At 38.6% G+C, this 20,613-nt stretch overlaps 2 protein-coding genes across 4 annotated transcripts in view; one reads left to right on the top strand and one right to left on the bottom strand.

The window, feature by feature from the left end:
- The window catches only part of SLC3A1 (solute carrier family 3 member 1), a 19,716-nt gene extending 17,387 nt beyond the window's left edge, over positions 1–2,329 (top strand). For both annotated transcript variants that reach the window (XM_064708964.1, XM_064708965.1), the window contains 2 exons: positions 971–1,087; positions 1,889–2,329. In XM_064708964.1, coding sequence (XP_064565034.1) covers positions 971–1,087; positions 1,889–2,329 — 558 coding nt within the window. The remainder of the gene's footprint in view (positions 1–970; positions 1,088–1,888) is intronic.
- PREPL (prolyl endopeptidase like) lies at positions 1,212–20,613 on the bottom strand. 2 transcript variants are annotated; one of them, XM_064708961.1, is made up of 14 exons: positions 19,750–20,613; positions 18,144–18,344; positions 17,589–17,655; positions 16,748–16,951; positions 14,561–14,684; positions 12,077–12,293; positions 11,317–11,502; positions 9,628–9,831; positions 8,714–8,889; positions 7,100–7,316; positions 6,761–6,910; positions 5,689–5,815; positions 4,717–4,799; positions 1,212–3,893 (listed from the first exon to the last, which is right to left on the bottom strand). In XM_064708961.1, the coding sequence occupies exons 1-14, from the start codon at positions 19,966–19,968 to the stop codon at positions 3,813–3,815; spliced, it is 2,256 nt and encodes a 751-aa protein (XP_064565031.1). In that variant the 5' UTR covers positions 19,969–20,613; the 3' UTR covers positions 1,212–3,812. The 2 variants fall into 2 exon arrangements, with proteins under 2 accessions (XP_064565031.1, XP_064565032.1); XM_064708962.1 differs by having other exon boundaries at positions 18,144–18,341.

Raw genomic sequence — 20,613 nt, 5'->3', positions numbered from 1 at the left:
TATACAGGCTTTAGTCCCAGCACTTCAAACACTTGAGGAGACTGAAAGAGGTAAAGATGAGAGGCAGTGTTACCAGTGTTGAAAACTTAGGATTTTTTTCCCTGCTTTTCAGAATATGCTAAAAAGGAGAAACCCATTATTTATAATGTCACAAAGCAAAGTGACAATTTCTTTTGTTAGGCTGCTGCTCTGACAGATTGTATTGAAAAGTGTCCTTTATATGAAAAACAGTTTTCATGGAAAACAAACACTCAAAGTATGTGCAAAATATTTTATGCCCTCTTATATCATTAAATTTAAGTGTCAGATCTTTTGGCAGCTCTTCAGTAACAATGAGGAAGCTTTTTCAGAATTTTTCTGAATTCTTCAAAATGAGAACTTCAGACTTTTTCTACATCGACACTTTTTAATCAGCTAAAAGCCAGTTTTCAATAGTTTTGCACTTGGAAATAATAATTTTACCTTTCTAACACAAACAGTCCTGTCAAAATTGTACCCCTTGCAAATGTAAGCTTGAAGAGTTCTGGGGTGAAAAGTGCAATACTTAGAAAATAACAGTCACTGAACAGCAATTACTTGTTGTTTACTGTTATTTTAATGACATCTCTTCTAAGGACTCATTACCTCACATATTCACTCTCTGCATGTCTAGATATTTATCAGAATATCTTGGCTGTCATCAGTAAACTTTTATCCAACCATCTGTTGCAAAGGATGACAACTCTAGTAAGAGTCATTCGGGAATTCCACGTTTTACCCAGCAATGCTGTATCTGAGATGATCCCCTCCCTTCCATTTCAGGAACTGTCTTGGTTCATTTTCTCCTTAGATTTGGACCACAATTACATCCTCATTATTTTTAACTTAAACCAAAGACAGCAATACTGAAAGGGAGATAATTTGGGAGAGGTGAGAACATGATATTCAAAGAATAATTTTTATTATGCTAATCATCCCTTCTATTTTCTAGGCAACCCTCCCAGAGAAATCCCCCATGCAGTGGGATGGAAAAGCTAATGCTGGTTTTACTGAAGGCAACAGCAGCTGGTTACCTGTTAACTCTGACTACCAAAGTGTAAATGTGGAGGTAGGTATCTACATGTGTAAAAAACTAATGGTCTCAAAATATTTTAATGTATCTATTTTGCTCTGGCTTCCTTTTAGTAGCGAGCATTGGTAGCAGGAACAAAGTCACGGCAAAAAAAAGGCACTGAATCCTCACCAGTTTTATTAGAAAAGAAAATCCTTGCACAACAAGGAGCCTACTTCATCTACATTCATTTAAGCAGAGTAACTACAATTATGATGTTGATGCTGCAATTTGGCTCTTTAACATCCTTTTAATCCTTTTGATGATAAATTGAAAACTGGTCTCTTTTCCCCCATTTCTATTGCTATAGAAAGCACCGGTTTTGTAACAAGAACTTGACACAGACTGACTCTAACGTAAGTAGAGCAGTGAATCAAACAGATTTTGCTGACCTACAGTGCTGCCCAAAATTGAAGGCAGAAAAAAAATCTATGATAGCAGAAATAGAAAATGTGAAATAAACCCAGTGACTGCAGTAGACTGGACTCAATGAAAAAGATTCAGTGTCAAGCTCTGAATGGCTGTGGCTTTCTCCTGAATCAACAGTACTGAAAGGAAGCTGGGGGAGGAAGCAATCGCTTTAGTGCTGGGGAAATGTTATGCTTAATAAACTCCGTGACTGCCACTCCACACGTGCCAAGAAGTGCACAGAAGAAGCAGACTTTCAGTGGCATTTGCAGACAGATTTGAAGAGGGGTAATTGTCAGCACGGAATTCCCAGCAGCCTGGGTGGGTGTGAGAAGGGAGCTGTTTCCTCCCTCAGACCAAGAGCTGACCCTCTGGTGCTGACTCTTGCAGGTCCAGAGCGCCTGGTCCAACTCAAGCCTGGGTTTGTACAGAGCCCTGACTGTGCTGCGGAACGAGGAGCTGCCCTTGAACCGAGGGTGGATGTGCCACGTCTGGAATGATAGTGACGTGTTCGTGTACGTCAGGGAGCTGGATGGGATGGACAGAGTCTTCATGATGGTGCTCAACTTCGGCCAGAAGGCAACAACAGACCTGCAGGCCAGAGTCCCTAACCTTCCCTCCGAAGCTGTAGTGAGACTCAGTACTCATTTTAGCAATGCTGGCAAAGTGGTCAATACCAAACTAATTAAAACTGAAATGGGAGAAGGCCTGGTCCTACAATATAAAACAGCAAAGCCTGTTCATACTATGGAAGCTTTTCAAGGGAAGTGTTTTGTGGCAGAAAAAGCTTGTTATTCCAAGGCCCTCAATTTACTCTACGTGAACTGTTAAGTAGAGGAGTAGAATACCTGTGCTTTCATATTAATTTAGAAGATACTAGCTTCAGGGAAATGCTAAAAATGCTCCATTTTCTTCAGCTTTTAGAATGTTATTTGTATACAAAATAAATGTCCTGAAAAATCAGATACATAATTGTCTCCTATCTGTATTTGTGATGAAAAGGAAAAATAATGGTATCAACTCCCTCTTAGGATGTGTGGAAAAGAAAAGTAAACCTGTTCTAAAAACTGTCCTGTTTAAGCATGTGTTTTTGGGAGGAGAGAGAATGGCTGCTTTCTGCCTGCTGACCCTGGAGGTTGCTGGTGTCCAAGTGCTCCTGTGGAATCCCAAGCCTGTGGCAGTTCACTGTAACTCTTTAGAAGTCTGCAGATTTGTAAAAATTATTCCAAAGGGATAGCCTTATATTTGTTAAAACAGGGGAACACAAGCAGGACTGGTGTATACTGTTGTGATGTTTCACCTCTTCTCTCAAATCTAGTGACTCTGATTATCCTCAAAGTTAGTAAGAAAAAGAACAAAATGTAGCTAATATCTAATTCCACACTCCTAACTGCATTTCCAGTTGATTCCCCCCTTCCTCGCTGAGTTAGAATATGTTTGCATTCTCTCATTTCTCTTCCTGCCCTAAGGCTGAGGTGAGGGGTGTGTACTTTAGTTCAGAGGAAGCAGCGGAACCAACCCTACTGAATGTGAGCACAGGTGCTCTGGTTTGCACCTGCAGAGGTTGATGTAGCCCTGGGTGTGCACCACACATCCCTTTCAACAAGCAAGGCCCAGCAGACTTGTGCCTTGCTCAGAGGGCAGCTAAGCCATGAATTAGGCTGCTTTAGTTTTACCCTCTGGAAATACTCTGGCATCTTCTGACACATTGATATTGTCCTCCTGAGGGATTTGGCACCTCCTTCTTAAGATTACCATGCTAGGTAAGGGAACTGAAAGATTTTTAATGTATTCAGATCAGAGTTCTGCTAAAATTCCTGTTCTTGAGAGTGCTTTTCTTTGCAGTTTGCTTAGTCCCACCACATGATCAGTGCAGCATGGCTGCTGTGCAGAGAGAGGGCAGCAACCCCCATCCCCTGTGTATGGGGATTAGTCCTGGAAGCAGTGAGACTCGAATGCCAGATGCTTTGGAGGAGTTCTGCTGCCTCGTGTGAGCTCTGCCCTGGACAGGAGGGCTGTGCCCAGAGCCTGTGGCTCTCCTGTGGGGCTCTGTGTGCTGCTGCTCTGCTGGCTCACGTGAACAGAGCTGCTGCACAAACTCATTTCTGCTGGCAGCTGCTTCTGCACAGCCTGGCAGGGCAGAATTCCAGTTCTTGGTCTGCATTTTTGTAAGGCAGTGCCACACCCAGCTCTGTGTGCTTGTGCCCATAAAGCAGGGATCTAAGAAGAGAGATCCTCTGGAGACAGATCTCTTGCTTTCCATACAAATCCAAATCTGACCCTAAGTTTCTCAGGTGGTCAGTGTGTCTAGGAGTTATTTGCAGGATTTGCTGTGATGTTGGGGATGGCACACTTCCTCAAGTTCTCTGTTCAGAAAAGCAAGGTGTCTTGCAACCTAAAATAATGAAAATATTTTATTACAAAGTAAAGTTCTTTGCACTCTCAACATTCAGGCTCTTGTGCAGCTATTCTAGTAATCTTCCTTTTCTATACAATGCTTAGAAATACCTTGTCCCAAGACAGCATGGAGCTTTTCCTAAAAGAATTCCTCTTGGGAATAACTGCCACCACCACCAAATTAACATTTTCTAGGATTTGTTAAAATTAAGAGTAATAAAATTAGTATCCAACTGTGACAGTCTGAGACATCAGTAAAAATATGTTTGGTCTCGGCAACATTTTGCTTTTAACAAGCATGCTTGTAAAAAGTGCACATTCTTGAAAGCTAACTGTAATAGCTTTGATAGCACAGATCATGCATTTCAAAATGTAAAGATCCAGCCCATCATGTATGTTTTACACAATGAGGAAGATAGGAGTAAATACTATGACAGTTTCAAGCACTTAATACTCTACAGAGCAAGACTCTTCCTGCTGGAATGATGTTTTGCACAACTTGGAACCTTTCATTCAAATCTCCTAGCACATTACAGTGGGAATTGAACACTATTTTAAGGCTATTTCAATAATCTGACTCTGTCACTCTTTTTTATATCTGTAAAAGTATATATATGTTTAAAAATAGATACAATTATATATAAAGATTGCTGGGTTTTAAAATTACATATATATATGTAAAATCAGCAGTTGCTCTATCAGTTTTTCTTTATAGTTTAACCATACATTCAATGTCTGCCCAACTACTGAGGCTGACGTATTCCTTGAGGGGGAATATCCCCTGCACCATGTTATGGAGCTGTGCAGTAAAGGGACCATACCTCATTCAGTGAGTGCTCCCAGGATGAATCACAATGACTGCCATTTGCCTGGACATCTAGGATGATATTAGGAATCCAATTTCCTGGAACAATGAAGCTGATGATCACTTTACATTGAATGGACAAGGAAAAAATTAAGTGGGTATGTGAATTGTTTAAGGATAGTTAGTTCTCCTTCTTGTCCTGACAGAATTTCTATTATTCCTTAAGAAAAAGAGAATTGTAGAGGGGCTTTCTGAATGAATTATTTGTATTTCTAATAACTGCATATCTGGAAAATATTAACCTATTTAGTGTGTTGTTCTCTCTGAGTATTTTTGGAAAGACATGCTCCTTTCTTCCTGCACAAAGAGCACAACAGCAACTGCAGCACTGGCTGCAGTTTCTCAACCACTGCAGTTGTGCTGCTCAGAGACAGGGCATCATGAAATGTAGAAAAGGTTATCCAAGATCTCTTCTGGTAATGAAGGTAAAAGCCTCTCCCCAGACTGGATGGTACAAGAAATTTGTCAATCTTGAATGTACCTTTTGCTGGAAACTCCCAAAGCTAGGGTAAGTTTCAGGTATAAAAGCACCCGTGCCTTGGCCTTGTTGTCACTCTAGCTTGGACTAAGGATCTGCAGCTTAACAAAGTGAGAAAAATAGGTTTTTGTATAGCAGCAAAAGTAAGATTTTTCTCCAAGGGTTGCTGAGAACTGCAGCCTGGCCCTGTCAGCAGATGGAGTGACAGTGTGGGTTCACTCTGCACTATCCAACAACTGCCCCATGTGGAGGCCTGGGAAAGAGTGAGCCCCCAACAGGCTTCCAGTCTTTGGTTTTGCATCTCAGAGAGTGTTCTGAGTCTGCTGTGGAGCTGGTGATATGGGATTGTGTTTGAATTCATTTAAGGAGGAGTCAATCTCTGTGATCTATAATTTACATGACTATTAAATTTTGGTTAACTCCACTTATCTGTGATATTCTTATCCTTACCTTTCTTACTTGTTCTGCTGGCATGATCTAGTGCAGCCTTCCTGAGTTTCTGAACATACTGTAAAATTCCTGTCAGTGGTACCCGTTCATCATTTTCATACGCCGTGATAAAAACTGATGGATAGCACTGAGATCAAAAACCAAAACCAGTCAAACACTTGACAACTGGTCTTTCTCGAACAGTAGCACATTTTTCTCTTATTACACAACTTGTTAGGGTTTATTTAAGAACTCATCTATTTCATAATTACTTAATGTTTTCTAAGAGTTTTATCACTCTAACTGCAAAAAGTATTTTGGTTTGAAAAATGACTTCACAGTTGGGCATAATCTACTTGCAAAAGGTCACAAAAACATCCTCTTCCACTGGTAAAGGCCTGATGCCTGTCTGCTTGGTGATGATTGCAAAAAAAGAAAAAAAGGGAGTAATAATCATGGAATAGTTTGCCTTAGAACAATAGTTGAAGTTTATTTTTGCAATCTTTCTGCCAAGAAGTTGGTTTTTAAATAGCAAGAATTTTACTTAATGAAGCTGCACAACACAGCTAACACACCGTCATAAAAGAGATTTCCCTTGAGATGACAATGTCAAAGCTATAGGTCCTCTTCCCTTTCAGTGTTTGTTTGTTTGAATACCTCTTCAAAGGTATTAAATCAGTAGAAAATAACCCCACCTCCACTGGAAAGTACCTCAGGTGGAGGTAGTTTCCATCAGTGGAAAATACCTCCAGTGGAAACCTCCTTCCTCCTGTGTCTGCAAAAAAGCCAGCAAAGCACAGGAGAATGTCAAAACTCCCACAAAAGAAGGCATTTTGCATATTGAGACTTGCTACACAATAATCTATTACTTCCTGAAAGTCCTAAAACAAAAGCAAGTTTGGAAATTTATATCCTTTAGAGAAGGCATTGGGTTAATTTCAGTAGTCACTTGTGACCCCAGCCATTGTTAAGATTATTACTGAAATAATTTATATTGGAGGTTTTCTAAAATTTTCAGTGATCTACTTCTGGTTTTCTTATAAACCACTACACTTTATGCCTGAAGTATTCTGCACAGAAAACATAGTTTTACCTGTGGCTTAATATTCTGGTATGGGCAATAGCTTTTGATATACTTCATACACTTTTCATCTTCTAATGGATTTCCCCATTCTTCTTGTTCCTCAATTGTCAGTGGGAGATGAGTTTTCATCATTGTATTTAGAACATCTACGAAAGGAGCCTTGGAAGTCATTAAAACAAAAAAAAGTTGGCAAATAGGACAGAGGACCTTGAATATCTGCGTCAAGACGTTCTCAAACAAAGGAGGAGAGTGAGCTTTGAACTGGAATGTTTCCAATTCTGAAAGTGGTACAACAGCACAGATAACACAGTACAATGTTATGACTGTACAAGGTCTGCAGCAGCTCACCTGTAACACCACAGCTCTAAGCAGGGCTGGGTCAGCGTTGCACAGGGCTCCAGCCAGAACTCCCCCCGCACTGGCAGCTGCCAGGGCAGTGTGCTTGGGCTGAGAAAATCCCTCTTGGTGCAGCAGCCTGATGCAAGCCCTGAGGTCGTGGAGACCTTTGAGTTTGTTATGCTGACATCCATCTCTGTGCCAGCTAAGGCCCTGCTCTCCTCCACCCCTGAAATTTAATGCAATTCAAGTTGGAGTCTCTTCAGAAAACATTACATGACATAGCTTCAGATAACCAAAGAACAGCAGCAGCCACAGAGTGGCACATCACAGTTTGCTTTCCCAATTAACTCTTCTCTGCTTTTGCCTTTACCCTTCTTTATGGCTAAAAGAGAAAACATGAAGGTAAAATAAATCCAGTCATGATGACTGGTGAAAATACTAACTGTAGAATGGCACATGTGCTTGTGTCCTGGAATCCACAGGAAAAGCAACACTTTAGGAAATGACATTTTCATTGTAGGCAATACAAAATCAGATAACATTATCTTTGTATACAGCAAACTACAAAAATATTTCCAATACTTCCATTACTAACACTATTACTGATTAAAAACAGTAGAATAGTATTTCTGAGCTCCACACCAGACTCTCAGGATTTGTCTTCCACTTAGCTTAAATTCTGAGACTGTTAGAAAGTTGGGTTTGGGTTTTTTCTCCCCCCCTAATCTGTGAATTTCAAATGCTACTTGAAATGTTATGTTTTGTAGTATAGAATTATAAAAATAATTTATGCCTCTTTCTATGCAACCACAATTTTGGTTCTAAGCCACCTGAAGTTTTTTTTTCTGGTTTCAAGTTTAAAATGGATTATTTGATTAGCTTGCCATCTTTGGATGACAAATCCATCTTCATGTAGGACTGACCTGCATCTTAAGATTCTTAGTGGGGTGTGAGGAAGAACAGCACAATGCTTGCCACTGAGTACAGCAGACTGAATATATTTGCTGAATTTGTTTTGGGACTGGTATTTCCAACAATTACTCATTCCTCCCCTTGCCTCCCCTCTCTGAAGTGGTTCTTTTGTTATCTTCCTTAGCTACTGAAAAAAATTTGAAGCCTGTTGTGCACTGCAGTTTGATAAAACTGGTAGATTTGTAGCTAAACTGGAGACAGATGATTTAGCCAATAAAAGAATAAGGGCTGCAGGTTAAATGCTGAGTTGTTGCTGTGGAATGTAAATGGCTTTCAGAAGACACAGACCGAGCATTAGCACACAATGCTCTCAGAAGGAGAGGGAGATAACATGTCATGGCAATTTCAGCATCTCACCAAATTTTTTCTTGAGCAAAGATGAGACAAGAAGTAATGAGACTTGAAAAGATTAAAAGGTACATACAGCCATCATGTAGATTTAGGAAAACTAAAATGTAGTGTGCTTTTGTGTTGTTTTCCCTGAGGTAAATTTAAAAACTACCTAAATAAAAAAAATCTAAGAAAATATGAATAATTGGGTAGAGGTACACACAGAAAAAAAAAAAAATTGGTGCATCTTCTGTTGTACATGAGCAAGTACCTGTGTATCCTGCAAAATAAAATCTTATTTCCATTTTATATTTGACTTACCTAACATGGCAATATGCTAATATCCAACCCTCTTCAATTAACATCAGCTTCTCTTCTTTAAAGCTCATGTTCAAATCTATGCCATAAGCTCCATATACATGAACTAGAAGTGGTCTCCTGTGTAGTTCTTTAGAATTCTTATTATGAAAAACTGTAATTGGCACCAAAGTTTCATCCTGGAAAAGAAGGAGTAGTTTTACAATAAGGGACATTGCAGAAATCTCAATGACACATGGCAATGAAAACTTCAATTATTTATTTTAAAATGTGTTTTTTTGATTACAGTAATTTTTTTTCACTTAGAGTGTACAAAGCACTCTTGAAAAATAAAGCCTGAGACTGAACCTCTGCTGTGTGGGCTTACAGATGCAGAGTATAAATTCATTTAAGTGCAACACCTGAGGAGTTTTTAAAATACCAAAGCACCCAAGTCTTCCTTCCCCCTTTAACACCAAGAATACATGTTATTAGCAATAGAGTTTACCACTTACCACAGTACAAACTCTTTATTAACATCTGCAAATTTTTAAACTGAGGCTGTTAAAACTTTCCTTTCCTGATCTGCACTGTGCAGCTGGTTGTGGGGTGTTCTTTTCAACAGCTGGCACCTTTTTCACTTATCATGTGGAGCACAATACCATTACATCAACTAGCAATTCTCACTTATACTAAGCTTCTTGACTCATCGTGTGCTGTTATCTCCTGTGGAATACCCAGGTTAATGGAAAAAAAAAATCACGACTATTTCTTGTTCTTCTCTGTAGCACTGAAGAAAACACCCACTGTTTAATAACTATAGCACCAACTGCTCTTTACATTTTTTAATCTCTGTTCCCTGCCAAATGCACTTTCTTTAAATGGGTGGGGAGGAAGGAAAGAATAAAAGGAATGGGAAAAAGACTGAAAAATCTTACCTTGCTTTTAGCTAGTAAACGTGTAGTGTGACAATTCGTAATAATTGGTACCTCTTGCACAGCTTGCTCAATGAGATTATTTTCTTTAAATGAATATGCAAAACGCTTAGGGGGGTGTACTGGGGAGGAGAGCTGAAAATAGCAGGTGCTGGTGGTATGTTCAGGATGAGATTCCAATTCAAATTCACAGGCCCACGTAGGTAGCTGAGAAAACATGGCATTTCAAGTGAGACCCTTACACTGCTTCTGCAAATTTTGCTTCATATGTCCTTCAGAGTAAAAGACTTTGGATATTAACTAATTGTCTTAGTTTGTATGTAGCACAATCTGTATTTCATTTAAATCCAATAACAAAATAGTCAAGAAGTGAAAGACTGGTGAACTTTTCTCCCAAAACCATTGGATAAAGTTGGACAATTAATTAAAAACAAAAAATAAATTCAAATTCAGTTTAAAATGGGTATTAGTGCAGACTTTTAAAAAGAAAACATTTGAAATGATTGTGCATCAGTTTTATTTTTTAGATCCTATTTTTCCTGGCATTTCCAGTTCTACTTCAACACGTTATACAGCCAAGTCCATGTCAGCTATTATGCTTTTACTGTGAGTTAGCTCAGTAATGCTAAGCCACTGAAAACCCCTGCCTCTTAACTTTGTTCCTAGTGCCAGCCATTGTGAAGAACAAAACCTTTTCCTGGCACATTCACCCTCAGATACTTACTGTTATTATATTTAAGGTTTTTAACTCTGCTAAAAATGAAAGAAATCAAGATTCATTCTTTGAGAGCAGCAGGGACATAGCCAAACCCTCTGCCAGACCATTACTTACTTGGGTTAGGTTGCTAGAGGCTTCTGAAAAGGCAGCAGAAGTCCAAGTTCTCCTGAGTAACTGCAGGCCCTTTCTGAATAAATAAACTACGGCTATTTTAAAAAATTGAAGATTTTGGAGACCATACAGTGTACTTTGTCAAAAACCTTTTTCTGTAGCAGTTTTATAGAGAGCAGCATTGGCAGCTTGTTGCAATAAACTTGTGAGTTGCTCAGACTGTTATTCTTCAGGTAAACAAATCAATTAAATATTTCACCTGAATGGTCTTCAGAAATTGGATTTGCCTTAAGTCACTTTGTTTTTAATCAGGTATTTAATAACTAGAGAATTAAGCAGGTATTTAATAACTAGAGAATGGAAGCAAATCCTTTGCACCAATTGTACTGCAGTATCAACAATTCCCATTTATTATGGGACAGCTTGTTTATGTATTATGGGTCCATACTTGTTTTCTGAACAAGTATGATTTCCGATTTCTTTCTCCTGTGGGAGGGGCCTTGCTTACACCAAGGAGTGTAGGCAAAAAAAGGCTCAGTAAAACTCAGTAGAGCATTTAGGGAACTAAGTCCTACATTAGAAATCAGCTGTATTGTGAAGAGCTTGACTGTAATCTGTTGAAGAAAGAAGTGGCTCACAGGATAGCTACTCTTTAACTTTCTAAATACTGCAATAAGCCACCACATCAAATCCTGAAGAACAGCCACAGGTAATACAATTAGTCATAACGATGAAATTGCCAGTATTAATAGTTTCCAAACCGCTTTTTGCTTTTGGAATTTATCTTTGCTTTCAGGATGTTATGCCAAAAAAAAAAAAAAGCTGGAAAAATATTATGCTGCTTAAACCAAGCTAAAACGTACCTTTATCGACTGAACTGAGTGTGAAACAAAGGAAATCACATTTAAGTGAAGATGACCAGCGTTCTTCAGGAACATAATACAGTCATCACTGAACATCTCAAAGTCTACTAGCTTGGTTTTCCTTTCCAGTGCATAAACTAACTGCCAGTTCTCCTTGCCTCTGGAAGCTACTGGTGCCTTCATCAACTATAAAAAAAACAAAACCAAAAACCTTGTATTACTAAAATGTACTAAGAGTTACAAATGAGAGGTACAGACTTATAGGTGATCTCACACATTTTTCTTGCAAAAAATACTTATTTGTATTTGGGGTGTTTGCCTGTCTAAAACCGGAGATTTTTAATCTCCCTTTACTTAGGCAAAATGGAAGAACAATACAGTAACATTTGGAGAAGACAAAGTCTCAAAGAGTACTCTACAGAAGACTGTGATACAATAAGTGCTTTCAGTATGGCCAGCACAGTTGTAGGTGTGTTTGATTACACAAACTGAGATCACCAACTTAAATTTTGGTACAGGGGAAAAGACTGTTGAAGCACAGTCATTTCTTGATGCTGTCAAAGGAGTTAGGATAAAACTGGCCTCCTACAGGTGACACTCCATGCAGCACTATCAGTCTTTTTAATCCATGCAGCTCTCTCTCTTAATTTATTTCAGTAAGCTGCGATGAACAGCATTAAAAGCCAACCTTACTATTTCTATATGACCTGCAATAGGCATCTAAATTAATCCTATGAATGCAATTATCAGTCAAAATTGCCTTATATTCTGCAGGTTCTCCATATGTAGTAAGAATGTACAACTGGTCCTTCCTGTGCTCAACGTGGTACATGAGCCCCGTGGTTCGTGCTTGTACAAGAGCAGGTGACTCAAAGGGATGTCTGCAGTCAACCAGCCAAACTTCTGAGGTTGTCTTGCTGTTGCTGTTGATAGTGAGAAAACGCCTGTCTTTTGTGCAATAAAGGTCTACAAAGAATCTGTAGGGAATCATTGGAAAAAAAAAAGAAAATAAAATCTTAAATTTTATCAGTACTTTAAAATACATCAGTTGTTTCAGAATCATGGGCTTCCATCTGCAAGGTAAGAAAAAACATTTCTGTAAGCAGACTGGAGAAATTTCAGGCTACTTGGCTCCCAGACCCAATTCTGCTGGATTTACACTGGGATTTAAAACCCTTCAATCTTGTGTGTGAAACCTGAAATCTGAAAGGAAAGCAGTTTAGTTGTTGTCCAGCTAAATCCAGGTTTTTGTATCATTGAGCTAGACTGGAAGCTGGTTTACGCATACAGGCTTTAAAATTCAATCAAAATGTTTTATTGGGCTTGTAACCCTATTTAAAATTTTAAAAAAGTGGTAATGGATAGTTTAAATAATAAATGACATCATGTGGGAACAGCAATAACAAAAGAGCTATTAAAAAATAAATTCATAAAATGTCTATGTGCTACTGACCTAACTGTCTGAAGCAAATATGAGAAAAAGTACTGTTTAGAAAGAAAAAAAGGCACAGAGGCTTATATGAGGCAAGGTGGACAGTGTTGGAGTAATATGAAACTAGGCACTGGTTTTGGAACTAAGAAACTAGAAACTACATACTGGATTTAAATCTGTCTGAAATCTAGAAACAGAAAGCAGAGTGATAAACAGTGCCTGGATGCTAATAGTAGAAAAGTTCAGGCTGAAATTCAGATTCAAATTTCTGTGAGTCATCTGAATTAACAGAAATGTCACATCTTGGATCAGAACAGTCTCTTTGCCATTTTGACTGGATGTCTCTAAAAGCAAAACTGTCCAACACCAGGATCCAGATTCCATCAAGAAAATGTAGGGTTGAGTACCATAATCTGCATCACACACATCAGATGAATGGCTGCAATGATGATCTCTCTAGGATTCAGAGCATTTGACTGGTGAAGAAAAGGATGCTTTAGATAGTGTTTTCAGTGCCTTTAATTATTTGCAGGTGGAGGATCTCAAATTTTTTTGGTACTATTGTTTTTTCTAATTGCACCCTCTTGACATCTTTAGGACAGGCGCAGAGGGGGAGAGCTAAAGTCTGCAAGAAAAATCAGCCTCCTGCCTAATACCCATGAATTGGCAAGAATGTGGCACTGCATTCAGTAGAGGTTCCAAGAGTTCAGCTCTCTTGATCCTGCCTCTAAAAGGGTGAGCTGAAATGCATATTACACTTCTCCCCAAGGACTATGACCTTGATATTACTTTTTTAAAAATCATTATAGCTTTAAAAAAAAAAGAAATTTTCAGCTTCTAAAAAAAGGTTTGATTGCAACTAGAAGAGCTGGTGAGATACAGAACAGAAGTGCTCAATGGCAATACAAAAGAATGTCTTGCCATCTCCGATGAAGGAGTTCAGCTATGAGCTGCAATAGCACATGAACCTTTAGAGTAAGTTTCTAGTAGATCTACTGTAATGACTGTGACCTTCAGAATTATGCCAACAGTTTCCCTGTGGGGAAGTGCCAGGTCAGTGCAACTTGATTTTCCAAAACGATGCATCAAATGCAGCTGGAAAAATAAGATCTTATTTATTCCATCTCCATTGCAGATTTTTTTTTGTTTTCTTTTTTTTTTTCTGATGAAAGTATAATAGGCATTTCTTTACTGAATATGTAACTTGAATTAAGAATAATCACAAATATTTATGCAAGGCTGTATAAATATACCATGTGCTACAATACTGAAAAGCTAGTTCTATGCTCAATTTAGCAAAGAGCCTTCTTGTCTTCCTAAACCACTGCTTAAAGAAAGGTTATTGAGAGGGTATTCAGTCAACAATAGTTCTGTCTCTTGGAATGTTGTAATGATTTTGCTCATCCATTACCCAGAGCAAGGATTAGCCTGAACTTATGTATTTTTTTTAAAAGATGTATCAGACATCAATAGCAAAGAAAACAAAATGAAATCCACGGTCTGATTTACCCTGTATGAAACTGTCACACATTCATTAAAGGACACCCTGACCTGAGAGTGACCTTGACATTTATAAACTCAGCTGAACTCATGAGGTAAGAGAGGAAAGTTTAATCTCTGTTGATCACATATCAAAAGGAGAACAGAGCACATTCTCAGGCTGTATAAGGCACTACTGACCGTAGAACACAAAAATGCATTTCACTATTTGAAATATAATATAGAACACTTTGTTTTCCAAACCAGCTATATTTTACATACAAAATAATTTAAAATATGTAAAGGACTTGTTATATTTTCGGTATGTATTACCTTGCATCTTGTTCTGTATAAACTAACTTAGTTAGTTTCTGGTAAGTGAAAGTGGTCATGAATACATTCTGGCATTTAAGGTTCTTCTGAGCTGTGTAATACAGAACATCATTTGCAGCCCATTCTGGAAAAAAAAGAAAAATGCATATCAAATTCAGAGAGAAGATGATATTACTGAGAGAAGATGGGACTTCCATGGACACTGGACCCAGTGCTGCAAAAGGTGGGTTGCAGGTGGCGTGGAACTGAGGACAGCACTTGTGCATCCTGTGGGGACTGAGGTAAGAGCCAAAAGGTTTTTCCATATTTTCTCTGAATACCACAGAACAAGAATCTCATAATGCATTGAAAAAAAAGCAAAAAAAAGCCGAGGTCAATATTGCAGGGCCCAGTAATAGGAAGCTGTTGACTCTGTGTGGGTTCTGGAGGTCCCAGGAAAATAACAGGAAAATAGGAAACGTGGCTGTTTAGAACAGCAGAGAAAAACTGGTTTACATGGAGTCAGCAAGACAATAAAGACATCATAAGCTCTGCACTGCTGCATGTGACTGCACACAAGCCATTTAGAGAAAAGAGATGATGCATGTGCCCCATGGGTACTGCTGAGATAAAAATTCTCCACTTTTCTATGCTTGTGTATGTGTTCACCAACATAGAAAGGCATAAATACAGGGCCCTTGTTATTCTGAAGTTATTCTGCCTGATCCAGCCACATTCCTGCCATCTCTGCTGCTCCTACAGCCAACAGAACGATGTTTAACACACATGCTTTTAAAAGCTGCTGTATGTGTCCTATGCATAAATACTGATTTTCAGTACAAACCCCGAGGAATTCATAACACCAAATAACACAAACACTTTGCTTTCTGAACAGCAAGGTGGCTCCAAAGTGCACAGGTGGCTGAGGACTCACTATGAAGACAAGCCTTTGGAGGGCAAGTCTAGACTTTTCTATAGCCTAGCCTACAGAAAAATCAAGGTGTAAATTTTCAGGAGCTTTTGTCTGTCTCCCTGCTATTTTATATCACTCAATACAAACTCATAAACTTTGCAAATGGTTTTAAGACCTAATACTTTTGCTCATGATTGAGGCACCTCTTTGCTTCATTGCACTACTGCTGTACCTCACTCACACCTGACTTACCTTTACAGGTTACTTTTACACACCTTGCCTTACCTTTACCTTTTACAGAATTTACCATTCTGAGAGTCATCTTTTGTACTCTTATTACCTGTCACACCTATCTAGGCAACAGGATGTTGGTCTCTTAACTGTACTGGTTCTTCTGGATCAACCTAGATAGATGTTCAAACCAAGTATGTTGTAAAATGTCATTGGCAAATTTGCACGTTTATTTTTCAACAGGTATTATAATCTTCAGTGTGGAAACACAACACTAAATTCTTGCTACTCCTCATTTTTTTTAACAAGGAAGTTTTACATGGAATTTTATTTTTTTTGCTCTGCCCAGGCAAATTGCTTACTGCACTAGATATACTTGATGACATCTAGCAATATAATCCAAAGTACAAGATGTGGAACACTGTATACATACTATTATACTCTTATTGCTATATTCTTTAACAGACTATAAAAAAAGAATGTTTTCCCATTTACTTCCATTTACCTCTGCTTCTTTTAACAGCAATGTAAAGCTCTGTAATCTATTCTGAAGGAATTGATTCAAGGCCTGGCTGACTTCTCTGGGCTCTGCAGTGTGACCCACATTGTGGATTCCAGTTGAAATTCCAGCCCATACTCACTAGTAGGTAGTACTTCCACACTTTTCAAACAAAGCTAACTGTTTACAGTGACCAGTGACTTCAGTTGTATCTGCAAGGGTTTACCAACTAGAACATCCCTCAAAACCATCTTTATATGACAAACTGTCACATGACTATATTTTGAATATAGCATATTGGATTCAATGGAAAAAATTATGACTGTTGTAATGTGTATAAATGCTTTTGCAATGAAGGACAACTTGTATTCAGGAAGCAGTCCCTTTCATCCATATCAGACAGCCTGTAACCATGCAGCATTAAAGAAACCATAAGAAAAAATTCAACATTTATAAGGATTAAATGTTGCCTTCATATAAAAAAAATAAATTATTATCTTTAAACTAAAAAAAGATGTTATGCTGAAAGCTTGTGTGATCGACAGGATATTTATAAATGACTTACCAAAGCTAAATACACTTGGAATTACTTTTTCCACTACAGGAAGATTACCAAGTTTCATAATAATGCAGGTTGCCTCTTCAGAATTTTCACTTTTTAAGCTGATGGCCATGTATCTCTGATCGGGTGAAATTCTGATCCGTTGAATAAAGGCATCAGAAAAGCCAAGATCTTCAATACTGAATAAAATCTTAGCATTTCCCTCACCTATTACATAGGAAAAAGAGATAGCAAAAAATCCTGTAATTAAAACACTGTCAAAATGAATGGTGATTTTTAATGTCTGTATTTAACAAATCTGTCTGCAATATTCACAAACATTCAACAAATACCTGTCTTGCAAGATATCTGCAAATGCACTTTATAAAAATAAACAAAAAATTACAGTTCCAAGAAAAAAAGTCCTGTAGTTATTATTAAAAATATTTCAAAAGTGTAGATCTTGGCTTCTGCTAAACCTATTGAATTTTAAAGCTCAGAGATAGCTAAAGTGTGGTTGTTTTTAATAAATAAAATTTAAAGTTCTTTCATCTCCTTTTAGAAATAAAAAAGCATGGATGTTTTTTCCTTTCTTCAAAATGTTAAGTTAGGGCTCTGCAAAGAAGTGTCATCTCTTTTCTCTCCAGCAACTTGCCTTAGTATCAATATATATACTATTCTCTAACTCTCTTTACCTCACATTTTCAGATGCAGGATTCTAAAATTATTACTCTAGTACAGAATTGTATAGAAGTATTTTTAGTTAAGAAACAGACAAATTAAGCATTAATGCAAGAAAAGAACACTAAGTGATACATATATACCTTTTTAAAGAATCCTACCTATTAGGAAGAGAATCCCTTACCATCATCTGCTTTTGCAAGAAATATGCAGCCATTCTCTTCAAAGTACACATTTTCTCCAAACCTTATCTGTTCAATACAAAGAAAAGTATTTCAAGTCCGGCATACTATTTCCTTTGAATCCCTACATAGTATTTTTTCTGTACAGCAGAAGTGTAACAAATGACAGAACATATATTCCATACTGAAGAAGGAATTGCACACATCAGAAAGGTTTTTTTCAGTTAGGGTACTTAACTACCTCTACCTGCTCTAAATTTCACAGAAGGTTCAGATCACCTGCAACTGCTCTTGCAACTGACAATGTTGTGTATTCTTTATCCAAAAGTCAGATGATTATCTTTACTTGCTTTTGCCTATGGAGAAATTAAGGTAAATTCACTGTCATAACAAGTATAAGCTGTTCTAAACACAAACTGTTACTATGCACAACTATTAAAATATTCAAAATTTCTACTGTAAAAAAAAAGAGTAAACCAGCATTTTATAGCAGGAACAGCTTCACTGTCTTTTATTGTATTCAGTGATGGGAAATGTTTGTATTGTTTGCCACTTACCCTTGGGCTTCTTGAATTGAGTGTATACATGTTGTGCAATTCTTCCAGTTTTTCTCTGATCCTCTTTGTCATAGCTTTGTATCTTGGTGAAATGTTATTCCAGTTTTTTTGCTCTGATTTCAGAAGGCTCTTGTGCAAAAGTTCTGAAGTTACCATGGATGTATTTTGCTTCCTTTTGGAAAGGACTTTTGTTCCTTCCTGCTAAGTAAGGAAAGACAACAATGGCTATAAGCCAGCACTCTGCACACCAATCTGAATATACTGAGGTGATATCCCCTGAGCCACAGGCCCAAAATCACCTTTGTGTAATTACAAAAGTATATGACAGTAAAAAAAACCCAAAAATAAACAGTAGTTGGTATGTGTTTTATTTTAACTCTTCCTGATCTTTGGGGAGGCACTGTGAAACGTGTTTTACTCGACACATCGAGGTCTTCTCTCCAAAATTTAGGGCACTATTAATATATGCTCTTAATTGATTAGAAGTAAATACGTTTGTTCCTGTTCTAGAACTAGGTTTTACTTTTTATGGAATTCTATTATTTTTCCTTCTTCACAGCTTTCTTTCATAATGTCTTGTCTTTTGAGTGTAATTTCTCGTTTCCTTTCCTAGACAACAGCATCCACACCTCTGTCCCTGTACCTCAGAGTCCCAGCAGCTCATTCAGGTTTTGCTCCACCTCCTCAGAAGTGTTAATATATTCATAAGATGCAGAATGAAGTGAACTGATATGGGTTCCACAAGAATTTTATCAGGAATAATTTTAAGGATCTGGTTTTCCATGAAATGTGAGATGATTACTGCTACCTCACTGCCAACAAAGCTGTCCTCTATTGTAAAAAATGTTAAAAGTGTGTTAAAACTGCTAGAACAATGCCACTTCCTCTTGCATGCTCTGAAATCTCACTTGATGAAGCAGTAAGCTTCACAACTTATATTACACTACCTAATACTACACAGACCACACAAAGTAGCATTTTATAACATTCAATGTATGATTTGAATGTGTCTAAGCTTAAAAAGCAGCCTGTCCCCACTTTCCATTAAGGAACGTTGGTTTGTTCCTAGTTTGTCTTCAGAAACATGTAAGAACCAAATGTGAATGTTTCAAGTTGACTCTGAAGGGAAACCATCTGCTCCAGTAACCAAACTCCCTATGAACATAAAACATATAATTGCTGAGAACTGAGAGTGCTCTATTTTAATATGATGGAAACCATGACCTTACTGGTCAGCACAGGAAAGTCAAGTGTTTTTTGAGACAGGTCACAATCTGGTATAATCAGTTTGGACACTTTGCCTCTACACTAGCTGATCTCTCCCTGCAGTTTTCTCCTGACACTTTACCTAAGTCTGGAAGATACCAATTTTTTCAAAAGTACAATAGCTGGAAAATCAACCAAAATGCAGCTTTATGTCAAAACAGCATAGGAAAGCTGAACAATGGTACATGCCCTTGAATGTAACTGATATCCTGGACTTTATTCCTCTGCTTAAAATTCTGGTGGAAATACATATTTCTTCAACATTTAAAAAGTATGACTAGATCCCTTATCAGATGTGCCAAGGTGGTTGCTGGTATTAGGCCTGTATTTAACAGCATACCTTGCAGGAAAAGAATCTGCACGGCAGGATGCTTCCAGGTGGTGCAGTCCTGTGGGTGCATGTGCTTTTTGAACAGCCCAGGATGTGGCACTCTTTTGGAGCAATTTTACTGAAAAGACACACTGTTTGAGGAGAGTTATGCTTAGAGTAGTACTTGGCACTGAAGCTCAGCCCTTGGAGAAGATTCTGCAGTCCAGCGCAGCACATCCTAGCCTTCATTTCGTGAAAAATTCTGAAACATTTGTGAAATTTCTGAAAATCCCGAACCGCCGATCATTTACACTGTGCGTGTGAAATATACATAAACAGCAGGTGTAAATATACATACATACAGAGGAAACAGACATAGCGTAAACTTCCTCTTCCAAAGAAATGTGACAGATTCACTAGGTAAATCAAATGAGAATAAGTAAAACTTTGTCTGTTAACAACTGGCGCCCACATTTCAACCTGAACATTCCGGGCGGCCCAAATAACTCCAATGAAACTATGCGGGGAAAGGGAGCAGCAACCGCGCACGTCCAAACGCTGAAGGACAGAACACTGGGAAAGTTTGGAGAAGTCGCCCCTCCTCAGTTCCCCATCATGTAACACCAAACCCACGCTCTCTCCCGGGGCAGAAGCAGCCGAATCCCGTTCGCAGGAGCACTGCAGGGAACGGGTCCCCCGTGTCCGGCCGGACCCGACGCGGCCCCGCTCCCCGCCGGCGCTGCCCGCCCGTCCGCCCGCGCAAGGACTCGCCGTGGCGCTGCCGCCGCTTCCGCCGCCGCCGGGCCGGGCTTGCCGGGATCAGACACCGGCCGGCCGGGCAGGCGGCAGCGCTCCCGGGGGCGCTGCCCGTCACTAAGATGGCGGCAGGGCGCT

The sequence above is a fragment of the Zonotrichia leucophrys genome, chromosome 3 (genome assembly GCF_028769735.1).
Source record: "Zonotrichia leucophrys gambelii isolate GWCS_2022_RI chromosome 3, RI_Zleu_2.0, whole genome shotgun sequence".
In the NCBI taxonomy this organism is placed as follows: domain Eukaryota; kingdom Metazoa; phylum Chordata; class Aves; order Passeriformes; family Passerellidae; genus Zonotrichia; species Zonotrichia leucophrys.
The sequence above is the reverse complement of the archived record's forward strand: the minus strand, read 5'-3'. Positions and strand labels throughout refer to the sequence as shown.

Coding starts and splice junctions, on each gene's coding strand:
- PREPL (XM_064708961.1), bottom strand. CDS start 19,968: ATGAAGGCTAGGATGTGCTGCGCTGGACTGCAGAATCTTCTCCAAGGG. Junction 14,685..16,747: donor TCCAAGTGTATTTAGCTTTG/GTAAGTCATTTA, acceptor TTTTTTTTCCAG/AATGGGCTGCAAATGATGTT. Junction 12,294..14,560: donor TATACAGAACAAGATGCAAG/GTAATACATACC, acceptor GATTCCCTACAG/ATTCTTTGTAGACCTTTATT.